Raw genomic sequence first — 13,086 nt, 5'->3', positions numbered from 1 at the left:
GCCTTTTTTGTAGTTGGTGAAAGGATGAATCCAACACCCTTTCTGTGAGTACCATCTGTGCATCCTGAGAGTAGTAGGGTGGTTCCAGATATAGTTTCTTCACCAGTTCAGGTTAGGTGTGTCTCAGACAGACCATCTAAATCCCACTTGAATTGGTTTAGTTCTCTCAGTAGTAGATCCATTTTCCTGGTTTGGCTTAAGTCCAGGTGTTGAGTGTTCCTATGTTGAGTACAGTTTTAGTAGAGATGATTTGCAGGGTATCCTCATACTGTTTAGGGGTTGTCATAAGCCTATTATGATTGTCGTTTCCCCATACACAGTAGCATGTTCAGTTTGATGATCATTTACTTCCCTATACATGGTGGCATGTTCAATATTACTTCCATTTGCCATCCTCATTGTCATCAAATCACTAGGTTTGTCGGTTTCCCTGGAAGCATTAGTATTTCTGCTCTGATTCACTGATCCCATATTTCTTTGTTTAAAAGGAAAGGCTTCAAGGCTGGTTAGGATACATCAGTAAGCCACTCCTCTCAGTCAACTTGCATAGGCTGTTGTTTGATCCTGAATCTTCTGCCCTTTCACAGTTGTCCTCCTGAAGAGGATCCTCCCAAATTGATAATCTGCCATACCTTACAATTTTACCCATTGTTGGGAGAAGGTTTGAAGCTGACAGGACATATCCACATGCCAGTGGGCCCAGCCCAGTCTACATTAAAAGGGCCTTCTTTCTCCTCCACCTGAATTTACGTCCCCCAAGCAAGGGTATCCCAGTTATATTTTAATACCCCCAGGGGCTGGATTCCCCCTTGGTCTACACCTCCATCACCACTGGAGATACCCTGTATATCTGCAAGAATTTTTCCTTTCTGCCACCTGGGGACATGCTGTGAGGCCTGGAGTGGGCCCCTACTGACTAGGTGACTCAGTAGGTAGTCAGAAAATCTACATGAAGGTAAAACATTGTCCATGCAAGATTTGCTTCAAAGAGACATTTCTGGTACTCTATAAGCTGGGTTTTCTTATAAAACTAATAGAAAGTTTCAGAGAAAAAGTTAAAATTTCCACAGAAAATATCAGAGAAATGACTGATGCTGCTGCTGCTAAATAATGTCAGCAAGTAAACAGAGAAAGGGCCAGAGTCAAGAATAATAGATCAAAACAGTACTTACTCCAAAATAGAAGAAATCAAAGGCTGTGTGTAATCTTGACAATGTGGATATAATATTGATTGAGGGGGGATTGAATGCTCATGGATTTGAACCCCTATGAACTTTTTTCACTTTTCTATAGTGAGTCAGCAAACCCAAGGTTTTATTGCCAAAGAAACAATATTATATGCAATACATAAAGGTCACTTCAGTATTGAGGACCTTGATTTGTTTCTTACCATTAGGTTACTAACCAGGTATTACCAAATTCCAAGAGAGATGCTATATTTGTTCAAGTGCAACAAAATGCTTGTTCCAGTGGTCAGTAAGACAATGAATTGACATTGTTTCTTACAAATAAAAAAGAAGTTGCATTTTGTTACCTGAAATTGCAGTAAGGAGGAATCTGAGGAATACTCCCTGTAGAGCTTCAGAATGATTACTCAAGTTGTTTACAAACTTCTTTAGTAATTGTAGAATTTGGAATGATTCTTTTATTCAGACCCAAGCACCTATAATATAAAGCACACAATAAGCAAAGCAAATAAAAACAAAGCACATAATAAACAAAGCAAAGCATGGACAGCTCACAAGTAGGTAGGCATAGCACACACAGGGCAGGTGGGTAATACTACATTTCCCTTCTTCACGATTAGGCTTTTGCAGTGGCTGTCTGCATGGTCTGGATGAGTCACTCATAAGTTCAAACTTCTTTAAAGGTCTACTGTAATGTGTTCACTGAGGGCTTGTGATAGATATGTCAGAGATTGAGGTTGCAGAATGGCCTATGGTGTATTGGGAGTGTGACATGGTGGCCTTTGATGGGAAGCAGTTGCTTCTGAGTAGCAGCAGCTGCGATTTAACAGTGTAATGGCTTCAGCTGGAGGGAGTGGCTTGGATGCAGAGGTGGCCCCTGGTGGTGTGGCTTCTGTGTCCGATTTTTCACTGTAATCTCGATAGTCAGTTTGTTGCTCCTCCTTGACATTCAGGCAAAGAAGGGTAGATGATGTTTCTGGTAAGGTTGAGTCCAGGTGAGGCCCTGGTTCCCTTTGAAGGACTGGGAGACGTGGATGCAGTTTCTTCACAGTAAGGACCCTGTCACTGTCCTGACCATGTATGATCTTGGGTTCTCGTTGTAAGAGACAGTTTCTGCCTTGATCCAGTTACCATATTTTCTTTGTTGCTAGTTGACATTGGCTCCCATGTGTAGTTTTGGCACAACTTTTGTTCTTTTGTTTTAGTACAATTTCTGGTGCAGCTATTGTTTTGTTTGGCATTCCATGGATATATTCTGGGGGATTATTTTTGGCTTAAGATGTTGGTTGGTGTATGGTAGGACCAATCTGAGTTGTCAACTCACAAGAAGTTATGAGGATGAAGCCAAACTGTCAACAGAATTGTTATAACATTCTAAAAATCTAATGTTTGGATCTGTTTTGCTTTCAAGGGATTTTGACATGATTCTCTTGCAGGTTTGTATTGTTTTTTCTACTAAACCATTTGACCTTGGGCATATGGGGCTTGATGTCTTGTGTTGTAATCCCTAGAATTCAGTGAAGGGTTTCATTTCTTGTGATGATAGCTGAGGGCTGTTGTTAGATATTATCAGTTGTGGTATGCCATGGCAAGCAAAGTGTGCTTTCAGTTTCTGGATTACAATTCTCGAAGTGGTGTGACAGCTTATCTAGTTCAAAATACTGGCTATGGTAGTCCACAGTGATCAAGTATTGCTGATTGTTCCATTCAAACAGGTCGATCCCTACTTACTATCATGGTAAAACGGGAAGTGCGGAATTTATCGGTGGTTCTTTTGGGTTGTTTGGCGCAAGCTTAGCACAGGTTCCACATTTCTTGATAAATTTCTCAATGTCACCATCAATGTCAGGCCAATAAACGGTTCCATCAAAAGCTGATAGCTTGTGCTGAATGTTCCAGTGTGAGCTGATTTTGGGCTGGCCTCTATTTTGTAAAGATGGCCAACCTTCCTTGAGGATGGTTTTGAGCTGTTTTAACTGTAATCTGATTTAGTCTTGTCTTTGATTTCCTGTAGTTTGGTGTGGATGACAGGTAGACGGTTTGCTATGCTATGCACAAATACCTTGAATTCTGCATGCAGTGTGTTATCTGTGTTGGGGAGGTGGAGCCGAGACAAAGCATCAGGTACTGGGATATTGGAGCCAGGTAAGTAGCAGATAGTGAGGTCATAAGGCTTAATTTGGATCATTAGCCTCTGTATCCTGGGAAGGATGCTGTGCAGTGGCTTTGAGAGGATAGTTTTTAGGGGGTAATGATCAGTTGTTACATTGATTTTTTTGCCATATATGAAGTGGTAGAAGTGCTTACATCTGTAAACGATTGGGTAAAGCTCTTTCTCCAACTGGGAGTAATTTTGCTCTTGTTTTGTTCAGGGCTCCTGATGCATATCTATGTATATAGTTGTTGGCGGAGATCTCTGCTCCTAGGCCGTGTTTTGAGGCATCAACTTTAAGTTTGATAGTTCTGCAGCTATGGTCAAAGAATGCTAATCCAGACACAATAGATTCCTTGATATCCTTGATGCACTCAAATGATTAGTCTGAAGAAGGAAGGATTCTTCATTTAATAAGTCTCTTAGGGATTTGTTTTTGGATGATATTTTGGGGATGTATCTTGACAGGAAGTTCAGCATTCCTAGCAGCGTCTGTAGTTCTTCTTCGTTTTTTGGTTCAGGCATTCTGTTAATGACTTGTAACTTTTCAGGATCCGGTTTTATGCCATCTTTGCTAATCTCGTGGCCAAAATAGCTTATTTTGTCCAGTCCAAACTGGCATTTGATTTTGTTGAATCTTATCCCCAGTTTTCGGGCCCGCTGAAGGGCTTCTTTTAGCCTTTCATCATGCTCTTTCTGAGTTCTGCCATAGTTGAGAAGATCATCAATTAGTACGCAAAGTCCTTTAAGGCTGTCAAATGCCTGCTCCATTCTCTGCTGGAGAACATCTTGCACCAATATGAGGCCAAGTGGGTATCTCTTCCAGTGGTAACATCCACAGATTGTGCTAAATGTTGTAAGGCAAGATGCTTTTTGTGACAGCTGTAGTGTCCAGTATCTTGACCATGTGGCAAGCTTAGAGAAATATGGGGCTCCATCAAGGTTGCTTATGGCATCATAAAATGTTGGGATTGGGTAATATGGTTGTTTAATTGCTTTGTCAAGGTTGACTGGGTTGATGCAAAGACATTCTCTCCCATCTTTCTTCTCAACCATGACCTTAGCATTTGCCCATTCAGTAGACTTGATGACTTTTTTGATAATGCCTAACTCTTCCAGACATACAAGCTCATTCTTGAGCTTATCTCTCATTGCTATGGGTACCTTTCTTGCTGGGTGTACTGTGGGTGTGACATTATGTTTTAGGTTTATCTCACAATCTCCTGAAAGCATCACTATTGGTGCATTTGTTGACTGGTCTGTTTGTATTTGGGCCTCAGTGTTAAGGATAAATTTGACCAGATTCAGCTTCTGGCTTGATTTTAGCTCATTAATAGGGGTAGTCCTAGATGCAACCACATAGAATAGCTGGAGCTTGCTGTGCCCGTTTTTGTACCTGCACTGCAGTTTGCTTGTCCCTAGGGAGGGTATCTGGGAACCACAGTAGCTGGTGAGTCTATGGTTGGTTGTCTGTAGTGTGGGCTTTGGGGATAGCATCTCTAGGTAATGCTGAGGGATTAGGTTTGCCTGTGCACCAGTGTCAACTTTAATGTCTATTTTCATCTGTTCATTGATGCTTGCATAGGCTTCATCCTTACTGTCATTCTGGTTAACTGCATACATGTAGAGGCCAGACTCTTCACCTGAGTTTGAGTTGCCTGGGAGTTCTCCACTGGGTGAGTTCTCACCCTGCAATTGTTCCACAAAATTAACTACCTTGCTATTATAAACTCTGGCAAAATGATCAATTTTCTTGTATTTCAAGCAAGTTTTTTTTTTTTGCAGGGCATGCATGGTTTCTTGTGTATTGTCCACCACAGAAGTAGCACACTGGAGTCTTAGCATCAGACCTATTCCAGTTTCTTTATACAACATCTACCTCTTGTTTAGTTTCATGTTTCTCTTCAAACATTTTCGGTTGTGCTTGGGTCGTTTCTTAGGCATGGCAGATTGTTATGGCCCTTTCAAGTGTCAGTCCATCTCCTTCTGCAAAAAACTTTTCACGAATCATTGCGCTCTTGAAACCACACACAATCTTGTCATGGATCATCTCACTTTCGATAGTGTAGCTGTAGGTTTTGACAGGAATCTTAAGTTCAGTTATGAATTTATCCACATTTTCTGTATCCCATTGGTTACTTTTTTGAAACAAACATTATGAGAAGAATTGGTTTCGTTTTGATGCAGCATAATCTCGAAACTTTTAAGGTATGGAATAACTTTGTCCATGTCTGTCTGCGTAATATCAAATGTCTTGAAAAGTTCATATCCTGTATCTCCAACCCAGATGAGGAGGTATGCACATTGGACCTTTTCTGCTTCTCCAGATAAGGGATCATCAAACATTAGTTTTGCATGGTTTTCGAATTTTGTGCATTCATTGTCCAAATAATCTGCATCCCAGTTGATCAAAGGTTGTCAGACATCCATCAGATTTCTTTTTTTCTGATCCAACATCTGACACCATGTAGAATTCGGAATGATTCTTCTATTCAGACCCAAGCACCTATAATATAAAGCACACGATAAGCAAAGCTAATAAAAACGAAGCGTATAATGAACAAGATAATATGTTATATGTCAGTAAAAGTTAAGAAAAAAAAATTCAAATCAGTACATTAAGCCAAACACTTAAAATTAAAAAGAAATTAAAAAGGCAAAATCATCAAAGATAAAGGGCAAATCAGTAAACTTGACAATTAAATTACAAAAACATTACAGTAAATCAAAAATAAAAACAGCAATAGAGGAAAAGGTGAATTTGGCAAGTACATAATCACGAATTATTATAATTAAGGTGTTCCCGGATAAAGGGGATAAACCTTCTACGAAACCTCTCAGTAACAGCATGGATCAGAGAGTAAGTTGGGATTGCTAAGGAGGCTGACTGGGGGAGTTGGAGTCTAATGGGATTGTGAAAATCAAGGAGTAAGTCCTCAGTATGGGGATTGGAAATGACTGATTTAGTGAAAAGCAGTCAAATTTGTTCCCTCCTTTTTTTAAGGTGACAGTACGTGCAGCTTTAAGGAGGAAGGAGTATGGAATTTTGCCTTCTTTGTAAGTGATCCTGAGTGAACGCTTTTGGACCGGCTCGATTTGGTCACTAAGTTCATTTGAAAGTTGCGAATGCCAGACCAGACATGCATATTCCAATAACGGCCTGATAAAGGATAAGGAAACATGGAGGGAATGTATCTTAGGACAATTAAATTTGTTTAGCAGCTTAAACATGGATAGTGAAACATTTGCTGGTTTAACAATGTTGGAAACATGTGTGTTCCACTTAAGATCATTAGAAATTGTTACACCAAGGAGCTTAACATGATTCACTAGCATTTCACGTGGGATCAGGTCACAAAAAGCGGGAGTAGATTTCAAGAAGTTGATTGTCATTATCTGTGATTTAAATTAATAGATTCATCCAAACATGGAGTTGGGATTTCAACGGGGTCACTTTTAATCTTCCTATGACATACTTCAAGGATCGACAAGTCATCCACACATTTCCATCTTTGGGGGAATTCCTTGCCAATTTCGTTAATCATGACTAGAAATAAGAGTGGTCCCAATAAGGTTCCTTGAGGTATTCCACAGTACCTAGGGAGGGGGTTAGAGTAAGTGTTTTTATATTTTACAACTTGTGATCTGTTTGAAAGGAATGATATAACAGTATTTACTAATAGTGGGTCAATTTCAAAGTTATTCCTTAGTAAACGGATTAGGATATTGTGGTCAACTAAGTCAAATGCTTTTTGGAAATCGACTAAAACCAGGTTTAGCCAAACATTTGGTTTCTCTAGTTCACTTAGGATGGTGTGAATCAAGTGTACAAGGCAATGGGTGGTGGAGATTTTTCTTAAATTACCAAACTGTCGGAAGGCAATGCGTGGTATAATTTTAATTTTAAGCCAGTCACAAAGGAACCCTTCGTAAAGCTTAGAAAAAACTGGAGTGAGTGTAATAGGACGCATGTTGGTTATAGTCATACTGGAAGATTTCTTTGGGATGGGTGTTAAAAAACCTAGTTTCCAGCAACTTCACCAGATTTTACTAGATTTACCAGATTTTGTAATTTGGTTAAAAATATCAGATAAAGGTCCAGCAATTGTGACTGAAAAGGCTTTAATCAAGTCAATTGGGATGTCTAATGGGCAAGTACTTGATTTTTTGAGCTTTTGGATTTTATTTATAACATCAGAGGGAGAAATTTGGGGGAAAGAGACGGAGGGAAAAATGTATGACCTGAGCCAGGGAAAGGGGGGAAAGCCAGTGAAAGAGGGGAAAACAAAGCAAAGCATGTACAGCTCACAAGTAGGTAGGCATAGCACACACAGGGCAGGCAGGTCTACAGTTACCACGTAATAATCCATGACCAGTAGTATCCCCATCAACTTGACAGTCTCTGGAGGACCACTGAGCAACCAGACTTTGTTTGAAAACATTAAAACATCGAGAATTGAGTGCAGACTCTATATTTTGTAGATTGCTTGACAAGTTTCAGGTGATGACCTCTATATCTTAAGTTAGTATCATTAGTATGGAATAATACTGGGATAGTATTAGCCCCCAATGATTTTTAGGCCAAAGTAAGTAAAAAGTAAGTAAGTAAAGTAAGTAAGACGGCACTAGACCCATAAGGTCCAAACCGGCAGTTCTGAAATCCGTTTCATGGCCCTTCAGCCAGGAAGTGCAATTGGGGGCTGGGGGCCAACCATCCTGTTCTTTCACATACCCTTCCTACTTACCTTCCCCAGATTTCTGGGGAAGAAATCTGGTAATAGGTGCCTATTTAGAGATGGGTCGACTCTGGCTGAGCTTACAGACTCACGCCGCTGACCCCCGGGTCAGTCTCAAACTAAATAACCGGTCACAACTGGGATTGAACCCATGCCCCTTGTACACAGGATCCCCACGCCAGCGTCCCAACCACTCAGCCAGGACGGCTGAAAAATGGCATCTCATCTATTTCTCCTGTAATCAAGTGTAGAGAGATTCAGCTTTGAGGCTTAAAGGGTAGGAAAGCTCCTGCACGCCAGATATCACTTTGGGGGCATGTGTCTGTACATCTTCATGAACTTTTATGTCTTTTTTAAAAATGGGGAGGTAAGAGACATTCCAACTTCAAGCTTTAGATAAACAAGTCCTTTATATAGAAGACTGATCACTTCAAGAGAACAAATGGAAATAGTATGCTTAATCAGTCCCATAGTGGAACTAGCCCCAGTAGCCGACTTCTTAGCATAAGTGCTGAACTTCTGTTAATTGTCATTAGTGACACCAAGATCCTGCTCATTATTTACAAAGGAGAATGGGTGACCTAAGAAAAAATAAGAGTGGCAAGGATTCAGTTTGTCAATGTGAATGATATTGTACTTGACAACATTGAATTCAAGAAGCCAGGCCCCAGCCCATTGACCCAGCAGTTGAAGACTATTTTGCAGCAGGATATGATCTCCACAGGACAAGGCTGGTCCAAGAAGCTTTAGGTCGTCTGCATAAAGAGTTGACTTAATGCTTACAATGGAAAGAGCATGGTTGGTGAAGACATTAAACAGTGTAGGACCCAAAACACTTCCCTGAGGAACCCCACATAGAACATTTGTAGAGAAAGAAAGAATACAATTACCAAAGTCATGAAATAACTGAACACATTGAGAGAACAAATAAAGAAAATCAAGGATCCAGAGCAAGGATTTTCTTCAAGCTTGACTGTATATAATTTAATTTTGCAAGTTGCTTGTGACACACTTTGTCAAAAGCTTTAGAAAATTCAAGCAAAATCATGTCAGAAGGTGCCCCCATATCAATTAAATTGGTGATGTGATCATACAGTTCACGGAGATTGGTATCAACAGATCTTCCTGAATAAAAGCCATGTTGTGAACTGTGTAAAACATTATTTGCTTCAAGGTGTTTAACAACTGCAGAATTGATTATTCTGTCAAGAATCAAAACAACTGCTGATGTCATGTTAATGGGTTTATAATTTTTAACAAGGTCCTTTGTACCTTTGTCAAATATAGGAATGATGTATGCAGTTTTCCAATCAAGAGTTACCCTGGAAAGATTTAATGATAACTTGAAGAGCAGGGAAAGAGATTGACACAAAACTGTATGACATTCATCTAAGATACATGGGTGAATGCTGTCTGGAACAGCAAATTTATTCAGTTTGAGGCATATAAATTCCTTTAGAACCGATGTATCAGTAAGCAGAATTGGTTTCATCTTATGTGATACATCATATAAACTAGGTGTGGGATAAATAATGCCAGAATTGGAGGAAAAAACAGATGACAAATGCTGGTTAAGAGTTTCAATTTTAGCTCAGGATCAGCAACTGATCGACAATTGTACAGGATATCTGTGACTGTGAATCTGCTGTTACATTTTTGAGTGGCGTAGCGCCAAAAAGATTTAGGTTTATCCTTAAGATCCTCAGCCAGTTTCTGTGGTCTTATTTTTCTATAGCAATTCCTTGCTTTGTGTTTTCTGTTGATTAGCTTGCTTGCTTTGGTAGTTAAAAAAGGTAAAGATTTTTGCCGGTTTTGCCTGGAAAATTCTGGTGTAAGACTTTTCAACATGTAGAATTTCCATTTTTACATTTGACCAATTTTCATCAATATCATCAGTAATAAGCTTTTTTCCAGTTGACCTTGACAAGCTTTTCAGAGACTAGTTTGTAGTTTCCATATTTTGTTTCTTTGAAGAATTTTGTTTGGGAGGTAGATATAACTACAAAATAATTGCTATATGGTCACTATTACCAACAGGTTTGGTTATTACATTCTTAATAAGAAGGTCAGGGTTACTAAGAATAACCAGATCAAGAGTGTTGGAGACTTGATCTTCCCCGAAACGAGTTGGCTGTGAAAATGTTTGACAGAGGGAATTATCAGAAAGGGTAGACAAAAAAGGAGGATATCTAGTACAAAAAGACAGATCCATCGATCCATGGGATTTCAGGAAGGTAGAAGTCCTCCTAAAGGACGAGATCATAGCAGACAAAATTGAACATCATAGGTAATAACATGGTAACCAAATTAGATTCAGAGTCCAAAACACAGGGAGCAGTGGGGCTTCTATAAACAAAACCCACTACAATTGATATTGTTTGATTGTGTGTTTTTATCAAAACAGTCTCAGTTCCATAAGTAGTCAGATAATTAAAGCAAATGAGACTAACCTTTAGTCCATCTCTTATGTGTAAGCACACTCCTGTGAAAAAGTGGGGAATTCAGGTTAGAAAAGAGCTGGTAACCATTGATTTTCATTTCTTCAGGTGATGAGACTGACAAGGTGTTGCTGCAACATCCACTTCTTCTGATATCATACAAAAGGAAAGTTCCGAAAGCTTATAATTGAGGCCGTCACAATTCTATCTAAGGAACCTCATTCTATGTGAGGTAGGAATCTGAGAGGATGCAGAACTAGATTAAGCAGGGACCAAAGGACTGGTAAAGTTGCTCGATGTAGAACTATGAAACAACATAGAAGAACCAGCAGGTGAGCAATTTGTTGCAGAAAAAAACAAGGAAATGCCAGCATTAGACAGGGAAACATTATTATGATCACTACTGGGCAGTTAAGAAACAAAATTTGGTGGTGCAAGTCCGTAAACATTTAAGCAATTTTACAGAGTTAGAAGGAGACACAGACATTAGTAGAACATTGGTCAGGGGGATTGCTCTAACTGGTAAGCTTTGTTTGAATGATGGCCTTATGATTTGTCAAATCCGCCTCTCCATTAGCTTTTCTGTGTTTTGACTCCTCAGCTAGAGCTCTATGCTTTATTTGATGTTCCTTTTGACTATCACCATAGAAACTGATCAATTCTTTTGTTTCAAAGTATTTCTGTATTATTTGCTTTCTAAATTTAGTTGATGGTACAGATTAAAGGAGAGGAGGAGGTAGCTACAAGAGGATTGATGGCTATTTGATTTTTTTTTTTTTTTTACTTTGATTGGGGGAGATGCACCAATGTCAACTCCCTAAGTGTGTAACAGATAGTTATACAGGAAAACTGCATCATCAGTCTGGGTGGGGATTGCTTATGCAACGATATCCAAACGTCTTTCAAAACATTGATGCTCTGAACGTGCTATCTGTCGAAAATCAGTTTAAGTTAATTGGCCTACAGTTTAAATTAATTGGCCTACAGGAAGTTGAGACAACTGAGAAGACACTGTAGAAGCCACTAGGTCCTGAACAATTGAAACACAGCACACTGATTGTAGTAAATTTTCAATGTGTGATATCTTATTGGCAATTTCACTAACCTGAACAGAAACGTCACATTTAATGTTAGTTCTCAGTTAAGGAAGTGTTTCGAGTCAACTGACTAGTGGTGGCAAACTCCATCTTGAGATATTCCCTGAAAGATTTCAACAATTTATCCATAACAGAAGCTAGGTTTGCTGTCATGGCCTGCTCACTGAAGGAGATAGAAAAATGAGGGGAAGGTCACTTTGTAGGCTAGACATGACCATGAACAAGTAAGTGATTTCATCATCTTGCTTAATAATTTATATTCGCCAGGGGGCAGGTCCAGGCAATTGCCACAAACCCACTTCTTACAAATGTCACACTATGGCCGAGGACCCCTCATCCAATTTTGTAGGACTGGTAGCACACATATCATGGCTTTTAAGTGGGCTTATGTGTTTACGCTTCTCCTTGCTGGCCCTACTAAATTCAACTAAATCAGGAAATGAAACTAAAGAAGTCTGGGGTATGTGCTAGACTACTACCTAGTGCTTGGTTACTAGGCTACTACCTAAAAATTTCTTTTAAAATCTATAAATCAAACAAATATACTTCTTTGTAACAACTTCTCAAGCTGTCATTAAATCAGAAACTTTGAAGCTTCTTAAGAATTAAGGCAGGTGCTTGACTCACTGCCTTTGTGCAATGAAAAAAAAAATAAAAATATAAATCGAAATATCGAATTGTAAATAGGTCACAAATACCATTAGATTACTTGTTATAGTCATTTCTCTGTTTGTTCTAAAATTATTTATCTTCTTCCAGTTTCCACACTTGTAATATGTAATTATGATTTTTTGTACAAAATGGCCAAGTTTCCACCATTTCTAAAGGTCATTAATGCCAACTTTCAGTTGTTTGTTGTATTCACTGTGGATCTGTCAGTTGATTCATAAATGATTCCATTTTTGTTCATCATGGAATGTCTTCACTAGAGGAAAGTCCATCAGATTTGAGCATGAAGCATGGGTCTGGGGATCTTCTTATGGCTACTCTTTCAAACTTTGAGCTGTAAAAAAAATGATGAGCTACCTTCTGAACAAAGTCCTGAGTTCAGCCCAGCATACTTTACTTGGATAGTTTCTTCATTTGTTTAATCTTCTGGTGGCATATTTGATCTTATGGATATCCACCTAGAGGTACTGCCTGGGAAAACAGATTGCAAGTGTGCAAGCCGGAAGAGGACAAATAATTTCAGAAGAAACAGAAAGATGACTTTAGCCAGTAACCAAATGGTACTGTGATTGTGGGGAATTAGAAAGATGCTAAGGCTGCATCTCTTGCTACAAATCATGATAGTATTGAGTCAATGTTTCCCATGAAGCACTACGGTTCAGCAGAATAAATGGAAGTGATAGTCAAGCAGCTGAAGATGATTTGAAAATATACTGCTGGTAAGGAAGGTGTTGACCTTTTGGATAATGTACTGTTGAACTACTGGCCAATGGTTAGGAGCATGAAAGGGCACTGGGGAATTTGACC

General features: G+C 39.2%; 2 protein-coding genes across 3 annotated transcripts in view; one reads left to right on the top strand and one right to left on the bottom strand.

The window, feature by feature from the left end:
* The window catches only part of LOC136032536 (U4/U6 small nuclear ribonucleoprotein Prp4-like), a 49,523-nt gene that overhangs the window by 2,918 nt on the left and 33,519 nt on the right, over positions 1–13,086 (top strand). The window contains exon 1 of one of the 2 annotated variants that reach the window (XM_065712820.1): positions 10,622–10,845. The exons of the other annotated variant lie outside the window; for it this stretch is intronic. The gene's annotated coding sequence lies outside the window, so the exon portion shown is untranslated. Of the gene's footprint in view, positions 1–10,621; positions 10,846–13,086 lie in introns of those variants that run through there. 2 annotated transcript variants of the gene reach the window in all.
* Positions 9,013–9,567, bottom strand: LOC136036615 (uncharacterized). The gene has a single exon (XM_065718948.1). It carries the CDS (start codon positions 9,565–9,567, stop codon positions 9,013–9,015), a length of 555 nt encoding a protein of 184 aa, XP_065575020.1.

This window comes from Artemia franciscana, chromosome 1 (assembly GCF_032884065.1).
Source record: "Artemia franciscana chromosome 1, ASM3288406v1, whole genome shotgun sequence".
Lineage (NCBI taxonomy): Eukaryota > Metazoa > Arthropoda > Branchiopoda > Anostraca > Artemiidae > Artemia > Artemia franciscana.
Note: the sequence above shows the minus strand (reverse complement) of the source record. Positions and strands in the feature narration are given on the sequence as shown.

Coding starts and splice junctions, on each gene's coding strand:
- LOC136036615 (XM_065718948.1), bottom strand. CDS start 9,567: ATGAAACCAATTCTGCTTACTGATACATCGGTTCTAAAGGAATTTATA.